At 35.7% G+C, this 27,767-nt stretch overlaps 1 protein-coding gene across 1 annotated transcript in view; it reads left to right on the forward strand.

Moving 5' to 3' along the window:
• Positions 1–620: 620 nt before the first annotated feature.
• LOC138704227 (follicle-stimulating hormone receptor-like) overlaps positions 621–27,767 on the forward strand; it is a 1,032,731-nt gene continuing 1,005,584 nt past the window's right edge. The window contains exon 1 of the mRNA XM_069832108.1: positions 621–708. Within this exon, the coding sequence (XP_069688209.1) occupies positions 621–708 (88 nt within the window). The remainder of the gene's footprint in view (positions 709–27,767) is intronic.

Raw genomic sequence — 27,767 nt, forward strand, 5'->3', positions numbered from 1 at the left:
GCACTTTTAATGAGTACATCACACGTTTATTGGTTCAACCTTGTTCTCTCAATTTACGACGCGTTTGTGTATCAAATTATAATTAACGCAATCCCACTGAGAAACATGAAAGCTGTAATGGTGTAATCTGATATACGGAGCTGTGATGCGCTCAAATAAAAGAGACACGCTCAGTGGACACCTCAGTGGCAAAAAGTAGCCTACTATAATAATCTGTCATATCAAATTTTTATTACATTGTGATAAGTAAAAGGGTCTTACTGCGCATGCTTTTATATAAAACGCATATATGAAATATTTTGTAACACATTTAAGAATTTTAAGCGTTATTCAGTGTAGAAGAGATAAAAAAATTGTACTTACAAATATATTAACATATAAAGATTCCAATCATTTTCATTAGGAAATGCCTTGGAATTGTCGGTAGTATGCTGGCGTTCCTGCGATGGCTAAGTGCTCTAGACTTCCGACGTGTTATGAAGACGGTCCGAGTTTGAATCTCAGTTAGGTCTGGAAATTTTTATTGAAAGGTATACACAGCGATTCTTAGTGTAGTCAGCTGATGTAGTTTGGGATTGCGCTTAGTTAGGGCTTAACTTAAATAGACTTTCTCGGATGTAATGATAGGGTTCGCCCTCTCCTGTCAGGATGAGGATGATGATGATGATGATGATGATGATGATGATGATGATGATGATGATGGTGATGGTGAGATGCAGTGAGATCCAACAAGCCTTGGAGTTCTCAGCCGCACACATGTCACGAATGGGATCTCATCCAGCAGTTGATAGCTGGAGTTAGAGAGCTGCAAAACAGATTAGACTGGTTAGAGAATATCTGTCAATGTCGGGCATGCGACCGAATATTCGACTTTCAACCGGTTACCATGGATAAATACATGATAGGATGCGAAACTGCTGTCAGCACCATTTGGCGGCGGGGGGCTCAAATAAGATGATCAGCGCCCAACGTCGTAGGTGGTGAACATTAGAACTACGTGTTGGGTACATTACCCACAGTTCTCTATTTATCCATTCGAGATATTGCTCCAGTATACAAGATGGCACACAGAAACTTGTTAATAAGTGAACATAAAGTGATACTACGTGTGTGTATAAGCAGAGTATTTTAAACAGTGATGTTTATGGACGTTGTAAAAATAGTGTTGTTGAATGTATTGTAAAGTAATATTAATATAATAAATTGAACTATCTAAGTAGTTCTTGCAGAGTTTTCCATTGCGCTGTACAATAAATACCCAAAGAATACAATCACAATTATCTAATCTTTTGCTTTATTTTTTGTCTCTGTCTGGTTATATTTTAATTTGGTAATGCAAAATAGATCGTCTCTTTTATCTTCCTGTTGGCTCCGGTAAGAATTTTCAGTAGAAGATATTGTGAGGAATAAAAATGTTAATATTTTATTTTAAATTGGGTTATCGATGAGGGTGGGAGGGAATACTTTCTGCACAGTTTAACATTTTCGTCACCAGATACGCTGCTGAATGCGCCTTTCGCTACTTGGTGCGCTGCTAGATGTAATAACGCCCCTCCTTCCAACAGGTGGCAGCAAGATCAATGTTAAATGTTATGTTTTATTTAACGACGCTCGCAACTGCAGAGGTTACATCAGCGTCGCCGGATGTGCCGGAATTTTGTCCCGCAGGAGTTCTTTTACATGCCAGTAAATCTACTGACATGAGCCTGTCGCATTTAAGCACACTTAAATGCCATCGACCTGGCCCGGGATCGAACCCGAATCTTGGGCATAGAGGGCCAGCGCTATACCAACTCGTCAACCAGGTCGACAGCAAGATCAATATCTACAACAGCGCCTCTAGTATGTGTTACGGGAAACTCAGTAAGTTCGCATCCTATTATATTATATTCATCCATGCGGTTACCCTTTATGTTTTCCAGGGTAGACAGAACACCAGGCGCACTTCATCATACATGAAACCGGTATTTTTTGTGTACACAATCGGAGTAACAATTGAAGGAAATTTATTTTGTTTTATTAAAGACGTGTTTGCTTAATAAAGGTTTACATTTTATTGATTGGGCACTTTAATACACTTATCTCCATAACTACAATACATAAATGAACAAATTGACACTGGTAACAACAAAGGAAATAAGTGTAATACAAAATATGAAATCTGCTGCTGAAAGAAATGCAATAATAAAATAAATTACAATTACTTACTCGTACTAAAAAGAAGAGCAAATAAGTACATAGACCTACATTCTTGTGTAACATTTATATTTTAAACTAAAAAATATATATATATGTATATGTATATATATATATATATATATATATATATATAATAGTAGTTGTTAATATATGCCTTTTAATTACCCTAAAGAGTTGCATTATTAGTTAATTAATAAATCATTTTTAAGACGATAGAGTGTTATTAACAAAAAGAAAAGTACTCTGAAGTTCAAATGCTTGTACTTTCACGAAGCATGTCGTTGCCCTTGAAGACACTCAACTGTAATACCTGGGTTGGATGAATGAATCAATCAATGAATCAACTAATGAATTAATCAATGAATGAATCAATCAGTGAATAAATGAATGAATCAATCCATCCATAAATGAATGGATCAATGAATTGATGTATAAATGAATCAATGAGTCGATGTATGTATGAATGGATGATGGATGGATCGATGATTGATTGGTTTGTTGGTTTATTGATTGAATGTACTGAGAGAGGAAAATTATCAATTAAGTAGTAGGCTTACACTATGATAATCGTATCCTTTCAAGGGCTCTTGGAACTCTCCTGCATGGCTCAATGTGGTCTGCCTTTGCCGTCCACCCATAAAGAGTGAGAAACAACTCGATTATTCGTTAAACTGAACCTGAGACACTCCGCGAGATGGGAGAACTTTGCATACTGACTATAGCGCTAGGCGTTAAATAGCAATATACAATTTCTGTTTTTCGTAACCGGTTGTGCACGACTACAGCTGGCGTGCTTATGTATTGTTAGTGTGGTTTTTCATCTTTACACAATCTGTGATTGAGTCTCTTTTACTGTAGCACAGAAAACTTTTATTGTGGAACATTTAGTGAGAAAAAAAGGTTACAGGAAACTGAAGTAACGTTTCAGACGAGAGTATGAAAACACGACTTCTTTCACCATCGTACTCTTATAAACTTCCATATTCCTCATATTTCCCAACAGTGTCGCAAATACGTTGTTCGCTGGTTTTTATTTCATTCCAACTAGTTATAGGAGTGCCCCAAAAGTGATAGTTTTCGTAATGTTTGTTATATAAATATTAATAATATGTAAAATTCTTCTCCTATCCGGAGAATTAAAATTGTCGGCCATGATATTGGTGGAAAGTTTACATGATAATTCAATACAACACCGTTCATTATTATGCGAGTATACAGTTTAATCGGGGGGTCAAGTAGCTTATCTTGGTAAGCATGTACTGGGGCGTGTGGTTTGAGAAAGGTAATTTGGGGAAAAAGGATGGGACAAATGAATAGGGAAAAGAGGATTGAAAAGAAATGGAGTGGGGAAAAAAGGATTAGATAAATTAGCTTTGTAATTCGGGCTATGTTGGGAATTTCAAACTTGTGGAAGAAAAAAGAACTGGGAAAAAGAGATTGGAAAAACTGACCACGAGTCGATTATAATATTACAACTTGAAGATTAATTTCAAGCAAAGCGTTTTACTAGATGTGTTTGTAGCCACTGAATGTCATTCTTCTCTTCAATAGCACTGACAGGTTACCCAGTAGCAATACATTTCCATTCTTCGTTTAATCCTGATTTCGTAAAATTTGTACAGATGACGTATGGGAGAATTAATTCTAATGAAGGCCTTAACTGGCATCGACTGCACATTTTCATTAATTTAGTGATGAGTTTATCCAATAAAAACAGACATTCGTCACCGCTACGTCTGAGATAAATTGCACAGGATTATCAGAGGTTCGAGTTCAGTTATATTCTGTTGATTGATTGATCCACGGCTAAGTTCAGCAAATATGTATTCTTTTTCATATACGTCATTAATTACATAGTTTATTTCTTTAATTGTGGTTATAAAACTCTGTAGATATATCAGATAGGTGGAGACTTCTCCTCCTCCCATGTTTCATGTGGAACATTTAACATTATTCGAGAAAAAGTCCTTTACTTACTTACTTACAAATGGCTTTTAAGGAACCCGAAGGTTCATTGCCGCCCTCACATAAGCCCGCCAGCGGTCCCTATCCTGTGCAAGATTAATCCAGTCTCTATCATCATATCCCACCTCCCTCAAATCCATTTTAATATTATCCTCCCATCTACGTCTCGGCCTCCCCAAACGTCTTTTTCCCTCCGGTCTCCCAACTAACACTCTATATGCATTTCTGGATTCGCCCATACGTGCTACATGCCCTGCCCATCTCAAACGTCTGGATTTAATGTTCCTAATTATGTCAGGTGAAGAATACAATGCGTGCAGTTCTGTGTTGTGTAACTTTCTCCATTCTCCTGTAACTTCATCCCGCTTAGCCCCAAATATTTTCCTAAGCACCTTATTCTCAAACACCCTGAACCTATGTTCCTCTCTCAGAGTGAGAGTCCAAGTTTCACAACCATACAGAAGAACCGGTAATATAACTGTTTTATAAATTCTAACTTTCAGATTTTTGGACAGCAGACTGGATGATAAGAGCTTCTCAACCGAATAATAACACGCATTTCCCATATTTATTCTGCGTTTGATTTCCTCCCGAGTGTCATTTATATTTGTTACTGTTGCTCCAAGATATTTGAATTTTTCCACCTCTTCGAAGGATAAATCTCCAATTTTTATATTTCCATTTCGTACAATATTCTGGTCACGAGACATAATCATATACTTTGTCTTTTCGGGATTTACTTCCAAACCGATCGCTCTACTTGCTTCAAGTAAAATTTCCGTGTTTTCCCTAATCGTTTGTGTATTTTCTCCTAACATATTCACGTCATCCGCATAGACAAGAAGCTGATGTAACCCGTTCAATTCCAAACCCTGCCTGTTATCCTGAACTTTCCTAATAGCATATTCAAGCGCGAAGTTAAAAAGTAAAGGTGATAGTGCATCTCCCTGCTTTAGCCCGCAGTGAATTGGAAAAGCATCAGATAGAAACTGACCTATACGGACTCTGCTGTATGTTTCACTGAGACACATTTTAATTAATCGAACTAGTTTCTTGGGAATACCAAATTCAATAAGAATATCATATAATACTTCCCTCTTAACCGAGTCATATGCCTTTTTGAAATCTATGAATAACTGATGTACTGTACCCTTATACTCCCATTTTTTCTCCATTATCTGTCGAATACAAAAAATCTGATCAATAGTCGATCTATTACGCCGAAAACCGCACTGATGATCCCCAATAATTTCATCTACATACGGAGTTAATCTTCTCAAAAGAATATTGGACAAAATTTTGTACGACGTCAACAAAAGTGATATTCCTCGAAAGTTACCACAGTTAGTTTTGTCCCCCTTTTTAAAAATAGGCACAATTATGGACTCCTTCCATTGTTCTGGTACAATTTCCTTTTCCCAAATAGCAAGTACAAGTTTATAAATTTCGCTATATAATGCACTTCCACCCTCTTGTATTAATTCTGCTGGAATTTGATCGATACCTGGAGACTTGTCCTTTTTCAGATTTTCTATCGCAATTTCGACTTCTGAAAGTGTGGGTTCGGGTATAAATGGCTCAGCAGTTTGTATTTCAATTTCGTCCCGATCATTTCTATTTGGCCTATGTACATTTAGTAGTTGCGCAAAATAGTTTTTCCATCTGTTTAGGATTGATGGAGAGTCTGCAAGCAAGTCACCATTCTCATCCTTGATCACGTTTACCCTTGGCTGATATCCGTTCTTAAATTCCTTTATACCCTTATATAAATCTCGAATGTTTTTATTCTTACTATTTGTTTCTACCTCATTCAGTTTTTCCTTCAAGTAACCTCTCTTTTTATTCCTAAGTGTACGACTTGCTTCCCGTCTTTCATTGAAATAATTATCTCTCTTCTCCTCAACTGGATCCTGTAAGAATTTCAATTTTGCCTGTTTCCTTCTTTCTACTACCATGCAACAATCTTCATCAAACCACGGTTTCTTTTTCTTAGTTTCATAATAACCTATGCTCTGCTCAGCTGCAATTTTGATACTATCTCTGATATTTTCCCACACGCTATTAACATCTAATTCTTTCTCAACTTCGTCGGAACTTTCTAAAGTGGCAAACCTATTCGAAATTTCGACCTGATAATTTTGCTTAGCTTCCTCGTCCTTTAATTTCAAAATATTGAATTTAGTAATATTAACTTGCTGCTCTACTCGCTTGGCTACTGATAATCTTTCTCTTAATTCTCCAATCACCAAATAATGGTCAGAATTACAGTCTGCACCCCTGAAAGTTCGAATATCTACTATACTAGTATGTCTCCGTTTATCTATCACTTCTAAATACTTTAAGTGCATATTGCTTCTTGCAGACTCGGAACATCTGTCATTATCGGTAAATTAAATGGAATTTGGGTTTTACGGTATTACTCATATATTTATTACATTTAAGATATGATATTGGCTTGAGCAGCGAATGCTGCAGTTATTTAGATAATTATTAAAATATCAAGTTTTTTGTTTTATGATTACTGTAAGGTGATTTTTTTTATCAAGGTGTGAACTCCCATTATTGGAAATCACACAACCACCAACATGTTCCAAGCAAATGCAGAGATTCTAGGAATCTCCTGCCATCTGTTTTAACATGGAGCGTTTTCCTGCGTAGCATTACAACAAAAATTACAAATTGGCATCTGAATTGCGTCAATGACATCGTTAATAAATCCGTTACTTAAATAAATTCATTTGTTACTTCATGGTCCAGGTTTTGCTTCTATCACAACTTTGATAAAATGAAATTCCCTAAGAAATATTTATGGTATTAGCGGATCCATCCACATTTGTTTTCAATTTTTGACATTATGGTCATCGCAAAATTTCTTGAAACTATACAGTTTTGATCAAATATAATGTACAACCTATATTAATTTTGTTATTGAATCCAATCTCATTTATTTTTACAATTTAAGAGGTTATGTAGCTTGCAGTAATTTCTGAAAGCAACCACTCAGTTATTCCGGCTATTGTCTCTTTTTTTTTAAACTCTACCAAAAATAACGATGACGTATTAATTAGAAATTTAATAATGCATTTTGATATTTATTTCAGTGATCTTTATACAAGATAGCCCGTGTTAAAAACAGTTCCTGTAGATTTATGATTTTGGAACAAAAGGATTTGAGAAAGTTCCATATGAATTTTTTTTAAAGCGTAAACGCTTAGCGAAATTTTAAACTTTATCTTGATTTAATAACAAACATTTTCGTGAAAATGTGAGGCGATTATTAAATACGAGGAGTATAAAAATAGCAATAGTTAATTTATTATAGTCTAATTGTAAAGTACTTAATTGTGGTATCAATTTCCTAATAAATCCATTTTTCTGTAATTACATATTGTTATCCAATACAATTTTAAACAACTAATTGGTGTCATATTGAAGTATGAATCGTTTAGACTATCAATTGCTTCGTTGTCTCGAGACTAGCGGTCTTACTATTGAATTAAATTGAATTGAATTGAATTTACTGGAGGGGGCACTTGCTCAGCGCTGCGACTTACAGTCTATTGCGCTAACCCTCAAGCTATGCGCATTCCCAAACTCACACCGGCTGACTACGCCAAGGTTCGCTGCGTACCCAGGTGTCGAGCAGACAACCCCCCTCGTCCCTAGGCCAGCCCCCTCCGTGCGTCGCCAGCCGGCGATCGGGGAATGCTATGGAATGATGACGAAATGGAGAAATGGTGACGGAATGATGTAAATGCCTAATATGTGGAAAAACGGGAGAACTCCGAGAAAAACTCCAACTGCGATCTTGTCCGCCACAAGTGTCACAAAAAATCCCAGACCTGACCGGGACTCGAATCCGGGCCGTCTGCGTGACAGGTCAGAGTTCTGACCACTCAACCACCGCAGGGGTCAGCGGTCTTTCTAATAAACCGTGTATAATATTTATACGAGACATATGCAGAATTGAGACAGAAAACGTTACTAATCAATCATGCATAATCGATGAATGTATAAGCAGTGTGTAATTATAAACGGGAAGGGCTTTGCAGTTGTTACACACATGAAGCACCTTATTTAAGCGTTGTATACAGAGAAAAAATGGCCGCCTCTCTAACAGCGGTTAGTTTCGATTGTCATTTTATGATGGTTGTTTTGTAACCACAAAACAACTAATCTAAGAACACATTTGAGTAGGGATGATATGGAGAGTCAATTTCTCAACTTATTCAGTGGGGAAGGAGATCAAAAGAGCAAAAATGCAAGCATGCTAACATAGCATTGCTCACATATCTGCACTCTATGGACGATCACAGTTTTTCGACTTCCTGCTATGCAAACACTCGAACTTAACATAATACAGTCCTGTCGTTTCACACTTCCACTCACAATAAACCACTTAGTTCGTCCAGAGTGCACCACGGGCTGGGGATCCATATTATACTAGTAATGAATGATGTTAGAGAAATTTTGGGATTTCTGAAGGAACCAGAATATCTGAAGAATACCACTACTTTACCGGATCACGCCCATGCCCCATACAAGTTATAAATTCAAGATGAATCGATATTTTAACGGGCGCTACCTGGTTGGCAACCTGACGTGCTAGCTCTGAAGAGTGGAATATAATAAGTGTGAATTCCACAAAAAAAAAAAAAAAAACAACAACAACAAATATCCTAATATCATCATTATCATCTGCTTATTTCAGGATAGTTTTGTCTTAATTTTTTATTGTTAGGCAATGTTGTAATTGTTGTTGTAATTTCTCTGTAGTGCTACGCAGGAAAACGCTCCATGTCAAAACAGACGACAGGGGAGTCCTAGAAGCTTTGCTTTTGCTTGGAATATATAAGTAGTTGGTGGTTATGTGACTTCCAATAATGTCATGATGAAAATCACCTTATAGTAATCATAAAACAAAAAACTTGATCTTTTAATATTATCGTAAACTGTTCTAGGAAATAACTGCAGCATTCGCTGCTCAAGCCAATAGTAACATTTTAAATGTAATAAACACGCCTATAATGCATAATACCCAAATTCCATTTAATTTAACAATAATGGTAAATGTTCCGAATTTGGGACCCTTTGGTTATATGGTCAGTATGATACAAGACAATTGATTAGAATGAACATTACGCAACGAACAAAGTTTTCTTGTAGAAGCGGGATGGGATTATTATACTGCCTATCTTCATTCTCTTGCCAGGAACCGAACACCAAGTACTGTTGTGTTTAGGTAGCTTGCACGGTGTTACTAGTGTCCAGGTACTGTATAGCTTAGCCTGTCATAACATTATGCGCACTGAAAAAAGCGAGTCCATATAAAAAAGGGGGTGTCGCTGTGCACCTCTTGCAGAGTTCATTTATTTTCCTTGTGCAAGTGCACAGAATACTAATTATTGTTACTATCGTAGTGGAATCAATAAAGAACATTGTATCTCATTTGGTAGGAGATTGTTTATTGCATCCGATAGTGTGCGCTAGTGTGCCGCGCTAATTATCGATAGTGCAACTGGGCCTGATCGATTGCCACGCTATATTTTTATCAGTGTGTGCTGCTACAGTAAGATTATTCAAATTATTCTGTGTTCTTAGTAAAATGTCACATAACACCGGTACCTGGATTTATAACCAATAGCCTTACCGTTTCAGACATGGTAGATGTTTTCGTTATTTTATCTTTCATAACTTCGGCATTTACCTGGCATTTTGTCATAACTAGAAATAGTTTGCTCGGATATATGCTGTTAAGTTGAGAATGAAATGCAGATAGACTCGAATTATATTAAAGTAGTATGTCACGGAGAAACGAGAGAACCCAGAGAAATCCTCAGATTCGATTTTGACTTCCAGAAGAGTCACAATCGATTTATCAATGCAAAATCACACATTTAATCCATACTCCAGTAAAAGGAGGACCCAGGGACAGGAACATTTTGGCTGTGGCGCAAGCGCGAACCTCTCATGCAGTGACAGCGTGACTCTTACCTGCATTTATTTTCGCGTACACATTTCAGATCAAACAAAGTAGTCCCCTTTGTGCTCCGGTTACAAATATTGCATATAGTAAGATTAGGTTTAATTAGTTTAGGTTTTTTATTAACCAAGTCCAAGCATGTGCAGTTTTCATCTCACAGCCAAACTGTTCCTGTCGCGAGCCGCACGTCATAAAAGGACTATATGCGTGACAGGTATAACTGAACTACACATTCACAGCGTAATTGATTTCATAAGGATAAAATACCATACATTTAATAAGCTTCCTACTGTACTCCAACCAGGAGGAAGTCCCAGGGAAATGAGACGCAGCGGGGTGATGTTATGAATGAATGTTGATGTCATAAGATGTCATAAGGTCACACACGTGGGTACACGCATCTCCATTGGCTAACTCTCAAACACAAACGATAACACTGATATACACATACTTATACTACCCTAGTTACAAAATTAGATCACGGTTAATCATCTGGTCTTTTAATCCCTCCATACAGGAAATAACATATGAAGGAGAGCGCATGTTTTTTAAACTGACGTTATAACGGTAATATTATCTCTCTACTTCGCTCCAATAGATGACGCAATAGTAAGCACATTCCTTCCACGGTTAATCTCCTGGTTGGAGAGCTGTAATTATATTGTACATGAAGTTGAATTCAAAATAAACTCGATGAAGTAGGCCTAATATCTCTTTGTGATAAACTGTTATATTTTACTACTAATAATATTACACTATGTTTTTCAAGAAAACGTCTTTTGTAATATATGGAAGTATGGAATCCCCATTAACGTTATGAGAAGATGTTGAAACATTTTAGAATTGTCTAATCCTTCTTATTTATAATTTCACAGCAATTTGTCATGTTTTTCAGTTAAATGTGACCAAACCTGGTTCGTTAGTAGCAGGAAGTGAAACATCGTTATGTAAGCTTGCACAAGAGAGGTAAATAATGATCAAAACATCCTCGTTAAGAAGATATTGCAAGAAGATTGTGTACTTCAATAAACAAACACTCATAACATTTATCCGATAGACTCAGTCCATGTACTCCTGTACACGTCGTTATATTTCAGCAGAAGTATTAACTATTAAAGTCTGTAGTAAGTTTTAATTCTGGATGAAAATTACATCGGAACCTATATATAAATAAAGTGCACAAAGCGAAATATAAAACTGAAATAAAATAATGTTCTGCATACTTCACGATTACCATTGATGCAAGAAATTTTGTGAGTGGTTATATTTTCAGTTTGTTCATTGATAAAGACAGTCATCTTGATGTTATTCGTCATTGACTCTAGGAGCGGACTCATAGATGTCGCTAGTGGCGAGAAGCATAGTTTACTCAATTCACCAGTGACTATAGAGAGTGCACCACAGGTGGTGGATATACATTACACTCATAATGAAGAACAATGGTTATGGATAAATTGTATTATTGTTATGTCACAAGGGGGCCGGAGTATATGAAGAAAATCCTCTCCTTGACAAGAATAATAAGAAATTGTGATGTCTACAATAACAAAATATAAATCTTAAAGCAGCCAGTTTATATATATATATATATTCCTATATTATCATAAAAATAAATTAATTGTTTCGCAACATAAAGTTTTTGGTGATATGACATTAGCAGAAGAGGAGATGACGATAAAGGCAATCAGGATTTTGTAAGGTTGTGAATTTAAGTGAGGCAGTAGAGCAAGTAGACAGCTTCATACTTGGGGTGTATTATAAGGAGTAACATGATCTGCTGCCAGGAAGTCAAAAAGAGGATAGCAATCGTAACGGAAGCTTTTAATAGACATAGGAGCATCTTCTGCGGACCTCTGCCTCTATGAAAGGGACTAGTGAAGTGCTTGTGTGGAGTGTGGCATTGTAAGAGGCACAAACATTGACACTACGACGAAGTGAAGAGAAACGTTCAGAACATTTGAATTGTGGATATACTGTAGATAAGAATTGAGCATATTAAATGGACGGACGAAATAAGAAATGAAGCTGAGGGTGAAGGAAGAATATTGCTTAAACTGAACAGTAAGAGAGGAAGAAATTGGCTGGCTCACTGACTAGAATGAAACTGTTTACTGAAGGATGCACTGGAAGGAATAGTGAACGGGAGAAAACTCTGGGGGAGAAGAAGGTATTAGATTATATGCAACATGAATCAATTATATGGATCATATGCAGAGACTAAGAGGAAAGCAGAAAAAGAGGAGGATTGGAAAATACTGGGTTTGCAGTGAGAGATCTGACCTTGGGCAGAAAAATATGACTGAAATGAATATTGCAACACTGCACAGCATTGACCTGAAGTACACAAATCTCAACAGAGTTGATGTACTATTGGAATAAAGAACTACAACCTTCACTTCAATGTGCTTGTCCGATCATAGTGGAATAAGTTGCCAGTTTCCCCGCTTCAATTCATGCGATGGACTGCGAATAATTCCTAAACTATATATTTTACAAACAGAATTTATGTGAACATTTTAAAAGTCAGAATGCTTTAGAATTACATTGAAAAACTACATGGAAAAATAAGAATTTCACTTAAAATTGTCATAAATTTCAGTTCAAAAAGTACCTTATTCTTCTAAAACTATGAAATAGGAAATTTAAAGGCTCTTTCTAATCATTTATTGTCGACATTCAACGATGAAAAAAAATGGCCTAGAAATTATGTCTGGAACCCTTTTACGCATCGCAAAACTATGCGCGTGACTTAAGATTTTACTATCATCCCATGATAACGATGTTATCGTCCTTTAAAATCCATTGCCCTTAAGCGGGTTCTAACGCTCGACTGCGGATCCAATGGCTAACATAATTGTAACTTTGTAACTAGTAACTCTTGAGGGTAAGGAATTATATACCCATGAATTCTTAGATTGTAATATACAGACTTAGAAGAACAAAATGACTTTAGACCTTGAAGATCGTGCATTGATGGGATATTCACGTTGAAACAATTGATGGATAAGAAGGTAGAGAGGGACAGAGAGGTCCATTTTACATTTATAGATCTGCAGAAAGCGTATGATACTCTACCTTTAGGTAAACTTTGGGAAACTTTGGAAGTAATGAACATAAAGAAAACCTATATAAGGGAGGTTAAAAAATTATATTGTGGATGTAGTAGTGTTGTATATATTGTGGATGTAGTAGTGTTGTAAAGGTAGGAAGCCACTTATCAGAAGACTTCGCAGTTACAAAAGCCTACGCCAAGGATGCTCACTTGCTCCAACTCTTTTCAAGATTTATCTCCAAGCAATTTTGGAACAGTGGAGGAAGAAATGTGGTCAGATGGGTGTACCAGTTGGGGAAGATACGTTATATAGCCTTCATTTCGCTGATGATCAAGTGCTGATAGCGGCAGATGAAGAAGATTCCAGCTATATATTTTGTAAATTGAATGAGGCTTATAAGGAAGGGGGCCTACCAATTAATTTCTAGAAAACAAAATACATGGTTGTGGGTAGTCGCAGCAAGGTAAATTTAGATACCGGAGATACACAAATAGAAAATTCTGAGTCATTCAAATATTTGGGTGTTACCCTCAACAGTCAGGCCAAAAGTGATGAAGATATTAATAAGATTGGTCAAAGAAAGCGGGCCATAAGACAATTAAATACACTCCTGTGGAATGACAAGGTAACAAGGAAAACTAAGACAAGTATATAAAAAACTGTAATAGAAAGTATATGTCCTATGGATCTGAAACTTGGGAAATGAGAGATAGGATGAAGAAGAAATTGTTGGCTCTAGAAATGGATTACTGGCGCCGTAGTTGTCAAATTTCGAGGATGGACCACATTAGGAATCAGGATGTCCGTAATATAATGCAGGTATCAGGAGATATCTTACAATCAGTGGAAACTAAACGGCTGATATGGTATGGGCATCTCCAGAGAATGTCAGCCGACTGCTGGCCTAATAAGGTCTTCAACTGGACTCCCCTGGAAAAAAAGAGAAGAGGAAGACCAATGAAAAAATGGAGCAAGGAGGTTCAGGAGGATATGGTCTGCAGGGGCATACAAATGGGTGATTGGCAAAACCGGAGTACCTGGAAGTTGAGAAGCGGGAGACGGCGACAGCCGTAAAATTACTCGCAATACATACATACATTCTTAGATTATACTTACATCAACTCTTCATTGCTGTATATGAGTCCTGAGGGTATAGTATACTATACCATACTTCATACACGATTATGGTGTAACATATATGTGAAGAGACCCGATGTGTAGTATAATAGGCCTATACCTGCATTTGTGCCCTAACTGTAACCAGCAGAATATTTTCAGTATTTTTCCTCATGTCAGTGACATTTTTTAAAATGCACCCGTAGAATTATATTGAACTTTAAAAATTAGGCAACAAATCTCTCAGAACACTGGAAGATAAATGCTTAAGGCTTCACTCCACGCTGTATAAAACGTATCACTTCTAATCTTCTTGTCAGGACATAGACATTGAAAAAAGCAATCTACCTTATTCCGGGTAATCTGCAATTTTCGAAATGCACAAAACATAAAAAATTACGATACTGTTTCCTCTTCTTGCCACTTTATTTTAAAATTTTAACTTAATTAAAATTTTAAAGCTACACTAAAAGTTTCTTCAAACGCTATCGTGTAATCTAGATACGAAAATGTTTTTCTTTCTTTCTTTCGTTTCAATGAAAACCATTGTCACAATATTGATTCTACATGTACAGGAAGACCGTCCAAATTTGATTTTTGCACACTCACTTGTATAATTCTGCAGTGCTTGGGAAAAGTGGCATAAGTCAGTTTCCACAAACATTTCTTATTAATTTATTGACAACTTACGGGACATCTGCTCGCTTGGGAAAAGAGACATAAGTATTTCGCCCATTGCAATAATTCATACAGAAGAAAATCAAATCGACATAAACTAGTGTGAAGACAGTTTCTTTCATTTTTGACTTGTGCCAATTTTCCCGAGCACTACAGAAATATATTACATCCAAATACAGAGTTCAGCCATCATAATTCTGATTTATTATACAGTATCCTTAATAAAATGACATTGGCAATGTAAAAATATTAACAAATCCATATAAAATGTAAAAATATCTCAAACCCCTTAAGTGATACGACAATTTCTAAGGCCGTTTCGGATTCTACAACCAAAAATTGATATAAATTGACATATCACACTACCAGATACAAAATGGCTGTTAACCAGTGTTATTTATGTATTGAAGTAAGAGATGTGTGGGGACCGGATTTTTATGTAATATCAAGGTGTGAAATATGTACATATTTATGTAAGAAAAATAAGCTAAATATGTACCAAAATATGTGAAATCATGAAAATATTTATTATCAATATCTTCGCTGGTTTGAAATTTTAAGCCTAGATATTTGTAGTCTGGTACAATTTTTAATTTTCTGTTCTTCATGACGATTTCTGCTGTTTCTGGTGCTCTTCCGCCGTTTCTGAGTATCATCATTTCTGTCTTGTCCACATTCATATCAAATTTGTTTTTATTGCACCATTTTACCATGATGCTTATTGTTTCTTGTAACTTCGTAAGGTCTTTAGATCCTACTACTATGTCGTCCGCTTATGCGTGTGAGATTATTCCCTCCTTGATTTTTACAATACAGAGTAGTTGTATGAGAAAGGTTGCCTTTTGTTCATTCATATTTGCAGTGGGCGGTAAGGGTTGAGTGCCTCTTTTACTTCCTGGAACTAAAATGTTATGTTTCGTCCCGAAATATATCCTTTCTCGGGTAGGTAAAAAGGCTTATTTCAAATTGTAGACTTCCCCAGCAGCAGTTTTCTTTTTCCTTTTAAAGAAGTAAAAATTAATAAAACCCCTAAATATGTAGATTTATGTAATATTAAGCCATAATATGTAATGTGGGGTAAATATGTAAAAATATGTAGTATGAAATTTTAATATATTATTGATAATTACAAGATTCGCAAAGATTTGTTATTTATATACGGTTAGGTTGAAAGGAATATAATATGTAATTACATAAAAATCCGGTCCCTAGAGATGTGTATTTAGTTGTAACAAAATCGAAAGGTTATTTATGTATACTTTCTCTTTCACCTCAAAGGAACTCAACAATAGCCTACTAACTAGTTGACATACTCGGACTGATACAGGCATATACATGGCTATACGCTCTTACAGGGACGTTATAAGCCCTAAGATATAGTATCTCCTCTCTTGCACTCTCACCTCGCAAGATTAAACCACTTTCCGAAGTTGCGGGTAACGGGATAATCGCATTTGTCTAACCATATCGCCAGAACACGTTGCCAGGAAACTTCCCACATTAATATCACATGCAGTCTATCTGTCTGTCTACCTGTCCGGCTGAATGACTAAATTCCGCAGTAATTAATGAGATTCAACCGCGCACACTGCATTACTGATTGAACGGTTCACTGACTGATGGAGTCAGCAAACTGTTTCACGCATTTAAATTCAATTCAAGATTTATTTCCACACATTACGCAAGTAGAAGATAACAAAAGTGAATTCATAGTGGGGACCAGTAGTAGGCTTATATTTAATTATATTAGTTAGTTAAAAATAAATATTTTTTTAATATCGGCCATTGCGAACGAAGTAGAACTGGCATATTTGACATTTTTGGATTCCATGGTCATGTAGTTAGCACGGCACAGGGTTATCGCTGAGACAACTTACGACAGTATATGGCATATAGGCAAACAACCAGTCCTGTGGAAGAAAGATAAATGTCTCCCATTTCCCCCGCAGAACATTGAACAACGGACCTCTTGAAGAGAAAGTTCATACGCTATTCACAGCACTAAGGAGGTGGAATTTCAGCATTATTTGGAGCAGTATAATTTCTTCAAACATATGCGTCAACTTTATTTATTACATACATATAGTTATAGGTATAGCCTATATCGTCGTTGTTCCTGCCATAACTCCTATGTGCAAAATATGAAATTTTTCAGAAGGAAGAAAAAAACACATTTATTCTGCTATGGCAGTAGTGCATAGGATATTGTGAATTCTTACATTTTCGAAAGAAAGAAATATAATTACATATACGAGCTTTTATTAATTGCTGTACCACTATTTAAGTTATTTAATAGAGCAAAAATCTGAAAATTGATAAAATATGTCACATAGGAGTTATTGCAGAAAACAACGACGATATGAAGAAAATAAGTCAGTATGTACTAGAGTTGGGTCGATTCGTGAACGAATCGTTCATTCGAACGACTAATAATAAAGAATCGTAAGAATCGATTCGTGGTATCAACGAATCGTCGTTCAAAAGAATCGTAACGAATCGTCGTTCAAACGAATCGTAACGAATCGTCGTTCAAAAGAATATGAAGGAATCGGCATGGTATCGTAACCCACGATTCTATTCGTTGTTTGATGTAACCTGTCAACGGACATTTCCGAACCGTGTCGAATGCTCCCGAGCGAGAGTGAAATCAAAATATGTACTGCATTTGTTAAGTATGGAAAATAATGAACACAAACCTGAAATTTGCATAGTTAAATAGAGATGTAATGCAAAAAATGTACTTCATAATAAGGTTCAGTTGATAAATTATAATTTAGAGACATTATCTTGGGTAATTTTGTAGACTAATGGAGTTCATACTGAATGGTTCCAGCCAATGAGAAAGAGACAATCCAATGTCTCGCCTCTTATGCCATCTATGAGAGAGATGTAGAACGTTTTTGTTCTACGCGTGGTTTGCAAAGGAAAGTGTCTTGCGACGATTCAAAAGAATAGTTGGAATCGCAGACTGGGAAGAATCGTGAACTCGTTGACGATTCAAAAGAAAAGTTGGAATCGCAGACTGAGAAGAATCGTGAACGAATCGTTAGAATCGATTCGTAATGTGTGATTGAATCGTTTGAATCGAATTCTGAAAAAGAATCGTGTTGCCCAACTCTAGTATGTACCCACATATTACCGGATGTTCATATTAAATAGTTACAAATGTTCTGCAGTGATAAGGAGATTCCTATTGAAACCTTAACCGGCGGTACTTCGACAATGGTTGAGCCATAGCAAAAAAAAAAAAACGAACTGCCCGTTCAGGAACTAGTGTTCATCCACGTAATCAAATATAACACTTACCATTAGTATGAAATATCTCATCATGTCGTAGGGGAGAGTTGGTTAGTATCGGACGTCGGGTAATAACGGACAGTTCGTTTCTTTCATGTACCACAAGATGATAGTACCTGAATGACATGGTTACGTTTATGTGATGTCGAATACTGAAACGTAACCATGTTATTCAGGTACTACCATCTCGTGGTAGATTAAAGAAACGCACTGTCCGATATTACCCGATGTCCGATACTACCCAACTCTCCCCTATATTTTTTCTGATCATGTCCTTGAAAGCAACAATTCGGACTATTTTCAGTGTTCGAATATAGGCCTGTCAGTTAGGAACGTCAAATAATTTCTTCAATCTCCATTATGATGCTCAGGAATTTCGCTAGGCTTACACTAAAATTGTAAAAATGATGCAACTTACTTTTATATATGATTATTAAACCCCAGTGTTTTGTCACATTAAACACAAGTTAGGTATGCAGTGATAATGCTCAACGCTACGGAAATTAGTGCTAGATACTTCCGTTTCTCTCATATATCTTATATGGAGGTAGAGTCGGTTGGCACAATAAATAAAATTGTATACAACTGCAAACAATTCTTTCAGTAAATCTATTATTGTAACAAAAAAGTCCAAAAAATATATGACAAAACCAGAACTTTAAATTTAAATAATCACGAAACTCCATAGAATTCTAGTAGATTTGTATACTTTGGTTTTCATTGATATCGAGAGGCAGGAGATTGAGCTCCAGTGGTCGGAAAAGTTCTCACTGTATTTACAATTAGATCTCATGCTTAACTGGGGGAGGTGTGACTACATAAATTATTGTAACAAAGACAGCAGAGCAGGTTTAGCGTGGCTAAGATTGGGGGCATGGAAGGGTAATAAAATTGCCAATAAAAAGGAGAGCGCCTTTGTCCACTGTGCGGAGTAAAGGACTCCTGGACACATTTTATTGCAGCATGTCGAATCGGAACATATCCGGAAAAAATATCTACCACCCTCGATGCAAAGTCAGAATAGGAATTTCCTTGCCTGTCTTCGCCTCATGGGGAATAGAGAATGCGAACAAAAGACTGGATTGTTCCTCTTCAAGGCGAGACAGATTAGAACTTCAGCTGTTGAAGTTTGTGATGCGAACTGACGAAGGGATACTCAATTATAGACTTTTATGCCTGTTTAGATTAGGATATATTATATAATATGTTTTGTTTGTGCCATTTTTATTTTAATCTGTGTGTTCTTTTGGAGAGTTGTTGGATCTGACCATAAGTGAGGAGGGTGAAATCTAAAATGTAGGACTTGTTTTTATAAACCACGTACGGTCAGAAGATCCGTGCATTGGATTTAAGATAAAATTCTGTTAATATAGTACATCTGTATGTGTAATATTGCTCAATAAATCCATCTACATTTGACGATCATGTTGTAAAATGTTTACAATTAAACATTCCCCCCTTTATTAGATAATGCTTGTATGTAGAAAACTCCATTAAACCTCAAAAAGTAATGGGTACAAACTGAAACTCTACATCAGTAATTCGAAAATTCCTCCAAAATAAAACAGTTACATCAGTACCTATGTCAGTTCTAAATTCCACCGGCTTATGAGACTCTTCAACACATATTTTGCATGGTTTATATACAACATCAACTGCTTTTAATGTCTGTAAATAGTAATTTACCTGCTCAACCTCTGCTGATACTTCCTCTATATTTTTGCGGCATACAACCACAAAATTTCCTCTTGCATGACATTTTTAGGAGTCCCTGAATGGAGCTGGACATTTCCGTTTGTCTTCGTGTCTATTTTTTACCCACAATAAATAGTTACTTTTGTTGGGTAGCCTACCTTTTCCCCCCTTTTTTCATCAGTGCCATATCTGCTTTCTGTGTTGTCTGGGAGGATGAACGACTGTTGCATTTTAATTTGCTTTGCTTCCTGAACTTTAGATATACATGCAGCTAAAGATAATGTTGAATCCATCTGCAAGATTTGTGATAAATTATTGTCCAATATCCCCGCAATAATGCGATCTCGTATGAATTCTTCTTTCAAATTACCTAAGTCACAATTCTTTGATAATCTGTATAAATCTGTTACGAATACATCAACTATTTAATTCAAGATAAAGGATCCAAATGTTATTTCTGTTTCATTTCCCATTGTATAAATCAGGTGATCAATTTGTTCTTCATTAGGTTTGTTAATTATCTCACTGACTTCCTAAACCTCTCATATCTACCTATCCACCTCTGCCATTCTTCTGCTTTAAAACTAAATTTTTCGGGAATACGACACTGTGATCCTTCCACGTTTGCATTCTCTATTTTTGTAACTTGTACAGATATATTATAAGTTTACATCTGACAACATGTTTTAATATGAACATTTATTTAACATATAAATAGTCGCGTGGGGGTCATGTTGACCCCAGTGTTATATGGTACTAATGTCACAAAATAGTTCGCAAGTACTTAAGTGCTAGAAGAGAACGAGTTTAACATTAAGTACAAACCAATAACCACATCTATATAACAACTATGACCATCTCTATATCATATTAGCTTCAATAAAATGTATATGTAGAAAAAATTATGGTAATATTATATCTAAGAACATACATGAAACTGACGTTACAGAATGGTTAACGTTACATGTGTTTCTTAATAATTGAAAATCTTTAAACAGTAGTTATTTGACATATTTGTACATGAAATAACTACGGAATTATTGTGGCAATAACCCTGATATATATTAATGAGTATAAAATATTAGTATAATTGTTGATTTCTTCTTATTATATTAACGCATTGGATAAAGTACATCTTGCGTGTTAAGTTGATTTCGAGCACATTGATGCTTAATGAAATAATAGATGTGTGTCGTATCGCAACTTTATGTATCCTTAGTGTACACTTTTTGCTGGTTGAGTGGAAGAGAAGGCCTTACGGCCTGCCAGCTAAAATAAATTATTATTATTATTATTATTATTATTATTATTATTATTATTATTATTGTTATTATTATTATTATTATTATTATTATTATTATTATTATTATTATTATTATTATTATAGCTTTCTCGTGAAATCTGTAAAATATATATTTATTTTTAGATCCATTGTTATTATAGGCCTATGTAAGATTAAAATGAACTTTATTAGGTTTTCTCACTGATATAATAAATAGATATATAATATTCTTCAGCTACATTGATAAATTTGTTATTATTGTAGATTTTTAGTATTTATCGTTGAAATTTTGCCATTTAAACTCCTAGAATCATTTAACACAGTAGGTATGTCGCAATTTCAATTTCTTAGCAAAAAAAAAACATCCTCTCACTCTTCACGTCGGCCTCGGTAGCGTAGTCGGTATAGCGGTGGCCTTCTGTGCTCGAGGTAGCGGGTTCGATCCCTGCCCAGGTCGATGGCATTTAAGTGTGCTTAAATGCGACTGGCTCATGTCAGTAGATTTACTGGCATGGAAAAGAACTCCTGCGGGACAAAATTCTGGCACACCGGCGACGCTCATGTAAGCTTTGTAGTTGCGAGCGTCGTTAAATAAACCATAATTGTTTTTCTCACTCTTCACAGAACTGTAGAGTACGCCTTCTTGAGCTCTTTGATAGAGACATAATGTAGCACCATGTGAACAATAAATTCACACCACTGATGCCCTCAGCTTTGTTTATGAATGACTGTGTGCCAGTGTTGGGAAAAATTTATTCGATTGACGAATAATGATTGCAAATAAACAAAATGATTCATTAGGCCTAATAAAGAATAACAAATATTACTTTTTATTTTTGTGATTTATTCGTTGCTGGCGAATAAAACTAACCATAATTATTCGTGATGACGAATAAAAGGTAAATCCTATGAATGAAATGAACGTTTCAGCTATTATCAATGTATTAACATATTTAAATACCTATTTATTAATATATTTATTTATGCAATTATTCATTCATGCATTTATTCATTTATTTATTTGTTTACAAAATTGTAAAAATTGTGTTAACAAAGAGTAATTAAAATTTTTTTATACATATATACTGGACGTCTGGTGTATCAATATAAAATTTACAGAAGAATGTACACAAAATTTTGAAATAGTTCCATATGCTCAAAACAATAATTCAATCACCCCCTCTCCGAGCGATTAAACATTTTATTATATAAATTAATTTCGGCTAATGTTTCTTCGTATTTCGCTCACAATACATTTTCACGTGAATAATTCCATTCTATAGAAAATCAATTAAACATCTATTGAAAAATGTTGTTTAGAATGTAGCGCTTGAACTGGTTAACTGCTCTCCTACAATTATACTGCCACCTTGAGGGAATTTTTATTATTACCTACTAGAATTCTAGCCGTAACTTCCGGTTGCAGTCATTTGATGTTTGTTTTTTGTGCGGATGTCTGCTTTCGTATCATGTTTACTGTTCTTCATATTCTGCAGCGGAAGTATGTAGCCCATAGGTTGAATAAAAACATATTACGTTTACATGTATGGTCTATGAAAGTAAAATGTATAATTAAATTTTTTGGGATATCTGTAGCTCAACTAGTTAAAGGAATTTTCATCTAAGAGATCCGTGTTCGATACCCGATGATTACTACATAATTACGTGTAACTATCCCCACATCCTACATACACTACTTTATTGTAATAATGCAATCACTAAAGTTTAGCTGCATTGTTTCTCATTCGTCTCTGATTTCTTGAAAAATGGACTGCACGCTAACAGAGTTACATTCTGTGACCTTGTTTTGCAGATACAGTGACTTTCCAAGCCTGAGAGGTCATTCTACAGTAATTCCTCCTAGAGGGATTATGTCAATTGGAATGCTATTATATATGTAGGGTGGGGGAGAATTTTTTTCAGTGTTTTTCGTGTCGTTTGAAAGTGCGGTTTGTTAAAGAGCGGATATTTCGTATTTTGTTTTAATTGTGAGTGCAAAAGTGAAATGTTCTACATTTGATTTATGTGTGTTCGTGTGAAGTTCGATTAAAGATTATCTCGGACCACAAAGCACTACCTAAAACAAATAAAGGTAAGGTGTGTTTCCAGAATGGCATTTTCGACATAAACTGCAATATTATTACATGCCTACAGTGGAAGTTATATTACGTAATATTTACAAGACTACGTTTACATACCTTTCGTCTCGTTTCTCTTATCTATACTCTAACCACGACATAAATACCAGATCACTTATCTGTGGCACGCTAAATACACCTCTTCATAGAACATCTTGTTATTCCTCATCTTTTACAATATCCACCTCGCGTCAATGGAATTCCTTGTCACAAAGTATTAGGGGCTGCAAGACAACAAACACCTTTAAGAACAGCTTAAAAGATAACCTTATTAGCATTTCACTCCAATCATACTGATTTAAAATATTACTGACTACACTGTTGCTTTTTTTCTTTAGACATCATCCTGATTGTGCTGCATTTTCAAAATTGTCTCATAATAATCTCTTTCTATTATCTAATATAATTTGAAATATATTAACATTCTATGTATTTTAGTTTAATTCTGCTACCCAGTTTATTTCAGTGTTTAATTAATAGTTCATAGTATTTTGTTGTTTAATTCGTAAATAACTCTTGTATACATGTAACTCTCATCTAAATCAAATTGTTGAATTCTTTGTAAGTTCATGCATATGTATATACACTTTTTGCTGGTTGTGTGGAAGAGAAGGCCTTACGGCCTTAACTCTGCCAGCTAAAATAAATCATTATTATTATTATTATTATTATTATTGTTATTATTATTATTATTATTATTATTATTATTACATAAGTATGTATCAGTTGCACAGTCTCAGTTCTACTTCCGCACAATTAGGCCTAAATCCATCCATTCATTTATTCGTAGTGTTCTGCCAAATGTTAAATGTTATGTTTTATTTAACGATGCTCGCAACTGCAGAGGTTATATCAGCGTCGCCGGATGTGCCGGAATTTTGTCCCGCAGGAGTTCTTTTACATGCCACTAAATCTACTGACATGAGCCTGTCGCATTTAAGCGCACTTAAATGTTCTGCCAAGATATTTCATTACAAACCCAGCATTCTCCAATCTTTTCTATTTTCCGCCGCATACGATCCATGCATCTTAATGTTTCTTCTTAGCCAGTGACTCGGTCACTTCCTTTTCCTCTTCCTGATCAGTTTCAGCGTTGTTTTTCCTTCATCCACTCTTTCTAACACTGTTTCGTTTTCTTATTCTGTCTGTCTATTTCACACCATACATTTTTCTCTACATCCATATTTCAAATGCTTCAGTGTCCTAATTACAGACTTGAAATGTATTAATATTTCCTGCAGCGAAATAATTTAGGAGCATTTTTCCGCTAAACTGGAGAATTAGCACGGTAGCTTTGAACCGTGCCGTCACGTTTACCACCAAATTTAAGTTAATACACAATGTCGCCAACATATGAAAATGACGTTGGTGTGTGGCGTCGTCAGAATGAGAAATTTGTTTTTTTTTTCCTCTACCTCTTTCGTTCTGAACATTACTGAGATATAGCACCAATGTTAGCGACAAGGTGTATTTGTGTAAATATTGCGAGTAGTTTATGTGGCTTAGATGAGAGGGTTGGGACAGAAACAGTCTTTCTGTAGCGCATGCGCGGACCTCTCATGCAGTAGGAGCGTGATTCTTACTTGAATTTATTTTCGCGTGTAGGTTGCAGATCAAATGAAGAAGATCCCTTCTTGCTCCGGTTACACACCTTGCATATACGAAGGTTAGGTTTGGTTAGTTTAGGTTTTTATTAATCAAGTCTGCGCATGCGCAGACAGGCAAGAATTGTACCTTTTTGTCATTTCCTTCTCGAAACTTTTCACTATGTCTTGTAAAGTATCCATTTTACCTCGAACTAAAATATCTGTCGCATTTTCTTTTGTATCATCACGGCCGAATTGGTTTATCTCTTTGGTATCAATGTTTATAGTCGGTCATGGCCTTTATGACAGTTTTTGTTTCGTAATATTGATAAACAATAATATAATGAAAGCGGTGAATAATTTCATGGCCCCTAAAATTTCTTTTTCGTAAAAGGCTAGGTATTTTTCTCTAGGCCACAAATAAAACGGCAACGCGGTCATAACGTACTTACGCTTTGACGAACATTAACCGGAAATTTACTTTCCGTCATTTGAATGATATTCCGTGAAACAGACCTTTTTTCCTCTTCATTTAGTTGTGATAACCTACTTTAAGATCTTACTACATCTGTATTTCCTTTTAATGCATTCAAAACACCGCTGTTGTGCTACATAAACCTTGCACTTGTATAATGGAGTGATTTATTTAAGAATATAGTCCCAAATTTCACTACCACTATTTCGATTGTTTTTTGTTTGACACAGCTCGGTACGGCCTGGTGACTAGTGGCGAGCGAGTAAAATCGACCACGGACATTGCTCTACCGTGCGTATTATCCAGTTGCTCCATAACACGTCTTTCGAAAAGTTAAGGGTGCGGCAAAACATCCTCCCTAATTTAAAGTTTAAATAAAAGACAGATGGATCAAAATAAGGAAACTTTATTAATATGAATGGTATCTTAACAGTGGGAATTTTTCATTTTTTGAAGAACATGTCTCTCAAGTGGTGTCCTTCACTATCAATGCATTGTTGAATGCGACTTCGGAAATTCTGAATCACTCTAACTAGCATTTCGTGAGGAATAAGACCAATTTCTTCCTGTATTGCATTTCTTAGGCCTGGCAAAGTTCTCGGCCGATGTTTGAACACCTCAGCCTTAAGATGCCCTCATAGAAAAAAATCGCAGGGTGCAAGGTCTTGTGATCGTGCTGGCCAGGGGACGTCTCCACGTGAAGAAATTAAGCGTCCGGGAAACATCTGAGCAGCGACAACGGAATTACCACTTACCAGAAACGATACCACAGCGTAAGCACGTTCTTCACCCGTCCACGGCATAGTTGGAATTCGTTACAGATTACAATTTGCACTAATTGAATGTTAATTCCGTGTATTCATGTCCTATTCAATTCTTGTTGTTTTGCGCATGTCATTTGATATCGCTATGGCAACGCATGTAAACCTAAATTTCCCACTGTTTAGATACAATTCATATTAATACAGTTTCCTTATTTTGATCCATCTGTTCTTTATTTAAACTTTAAATTAGGGAGGATTTTTTGCCGCACTCTTTAGCATGGGCAAACAGGAGTCCATTTTAACGGTAATTGAGAGCAGTATCCTGCAATATTCGAACATGAAAGAGACAATCAAGATATTACACAATTCGTCTTATTCTATATTAAAAACAAACTGCAAGATATGTGTTAAAATCCTTCAGAAGTTAAAGCATGAAGGGATTAGAGGGGAAGACAGAGAATATTTTCATAACGAGGCTGAACAAACATAGGCCGCCTTCTGCAGAGCGAACATCGATGAATATCTAACTTACCATACACGACAAACTTGAACCGAAAATAACGCATGTAATGCACGACACTAAGTGAGAGCTTCAGATTTTTACAATAAAATCTCGCGACTTAATATACATTACACTACAAATGCATTATTCATAGGCTTACTTTATAATGAGTGCTGGAGCTGTCGATTGCTCTAAATATAGCACGTCATTTATTGCACGATTCGTAATATACACATTATAAATATTATGATGTGTACTGCATTGCCACGAACAAAACTGAACTGCACTGAATGGAAGTCAACTGTATACTAATTCTCTAAAATGGATGTACTTTCAGGCTGTGTTATCTGTCCATATTACGCAAAACAAAAGCTTTTTACGCTCGGTCCAAGCAAAATGTACTCACTCTTTCAACATTTCAGCAAGTAATGGGAACAATAAAATAACATTATATAACATTTTTGAAAACAATAGTTGTGTCTACTAGCGTTGTAAATTATTACAGGCGTTATGTTCGATTCAAATTTGTCGAGTATGATGAAATTCGATATTTGCCGTTGTTCACTCTGTAGGAGGAGGCCTCTCGTGTTTGTTGTGTCTTTTTTTTAAATATTCGCTGGCCTCTACTACCAGCCCTTCATGTTTTAACCGTTTAAGGATTTTAGCACAGATGTTGAAATTAGTTTCACATGCGAATGAGGACTAAGTTTGTAATGTCTTAGTTGTCTTTTTCATGTTCAAGCATTGCAGACTCTTAATGTCTACGTCACTGACTTGTAAATTTGAAATTACGCACTGAAGTCTAATTTCTCAACAGAAAAGTTATATTTTTATTTAACAAGAAAAATACGCTTTAGCGACCATGATTTCAAATGGTTGAAAAACAAGAAGTGTTGCAAATACACACTCCAAGATTCATTGAGACAAGTGTGCATCTACGGTGGAGCTATATGGTGTATTCTTTAAATCAAACTTGTTGTACAATTAAAATTTAAAGAAAAACAATTTCTTTACTTTTTAAATATTAATAACAT

The sequence above is a fragment of the Periplaneta americana genome, chromosome 8 (genome assembly GCF_040183065.1).
Source record: "Periplaneta americana isolate PAMFEO1 chromosome 8, P.americana_PAMFEO1_priV1, whole genome shotgun sequence".
Lineage (NCBI taxonomy): Eukaryota > Metazoa > Arthropoda > Insecta > Blattodea > Blattidae > Periplaneta > Periplaneta americana.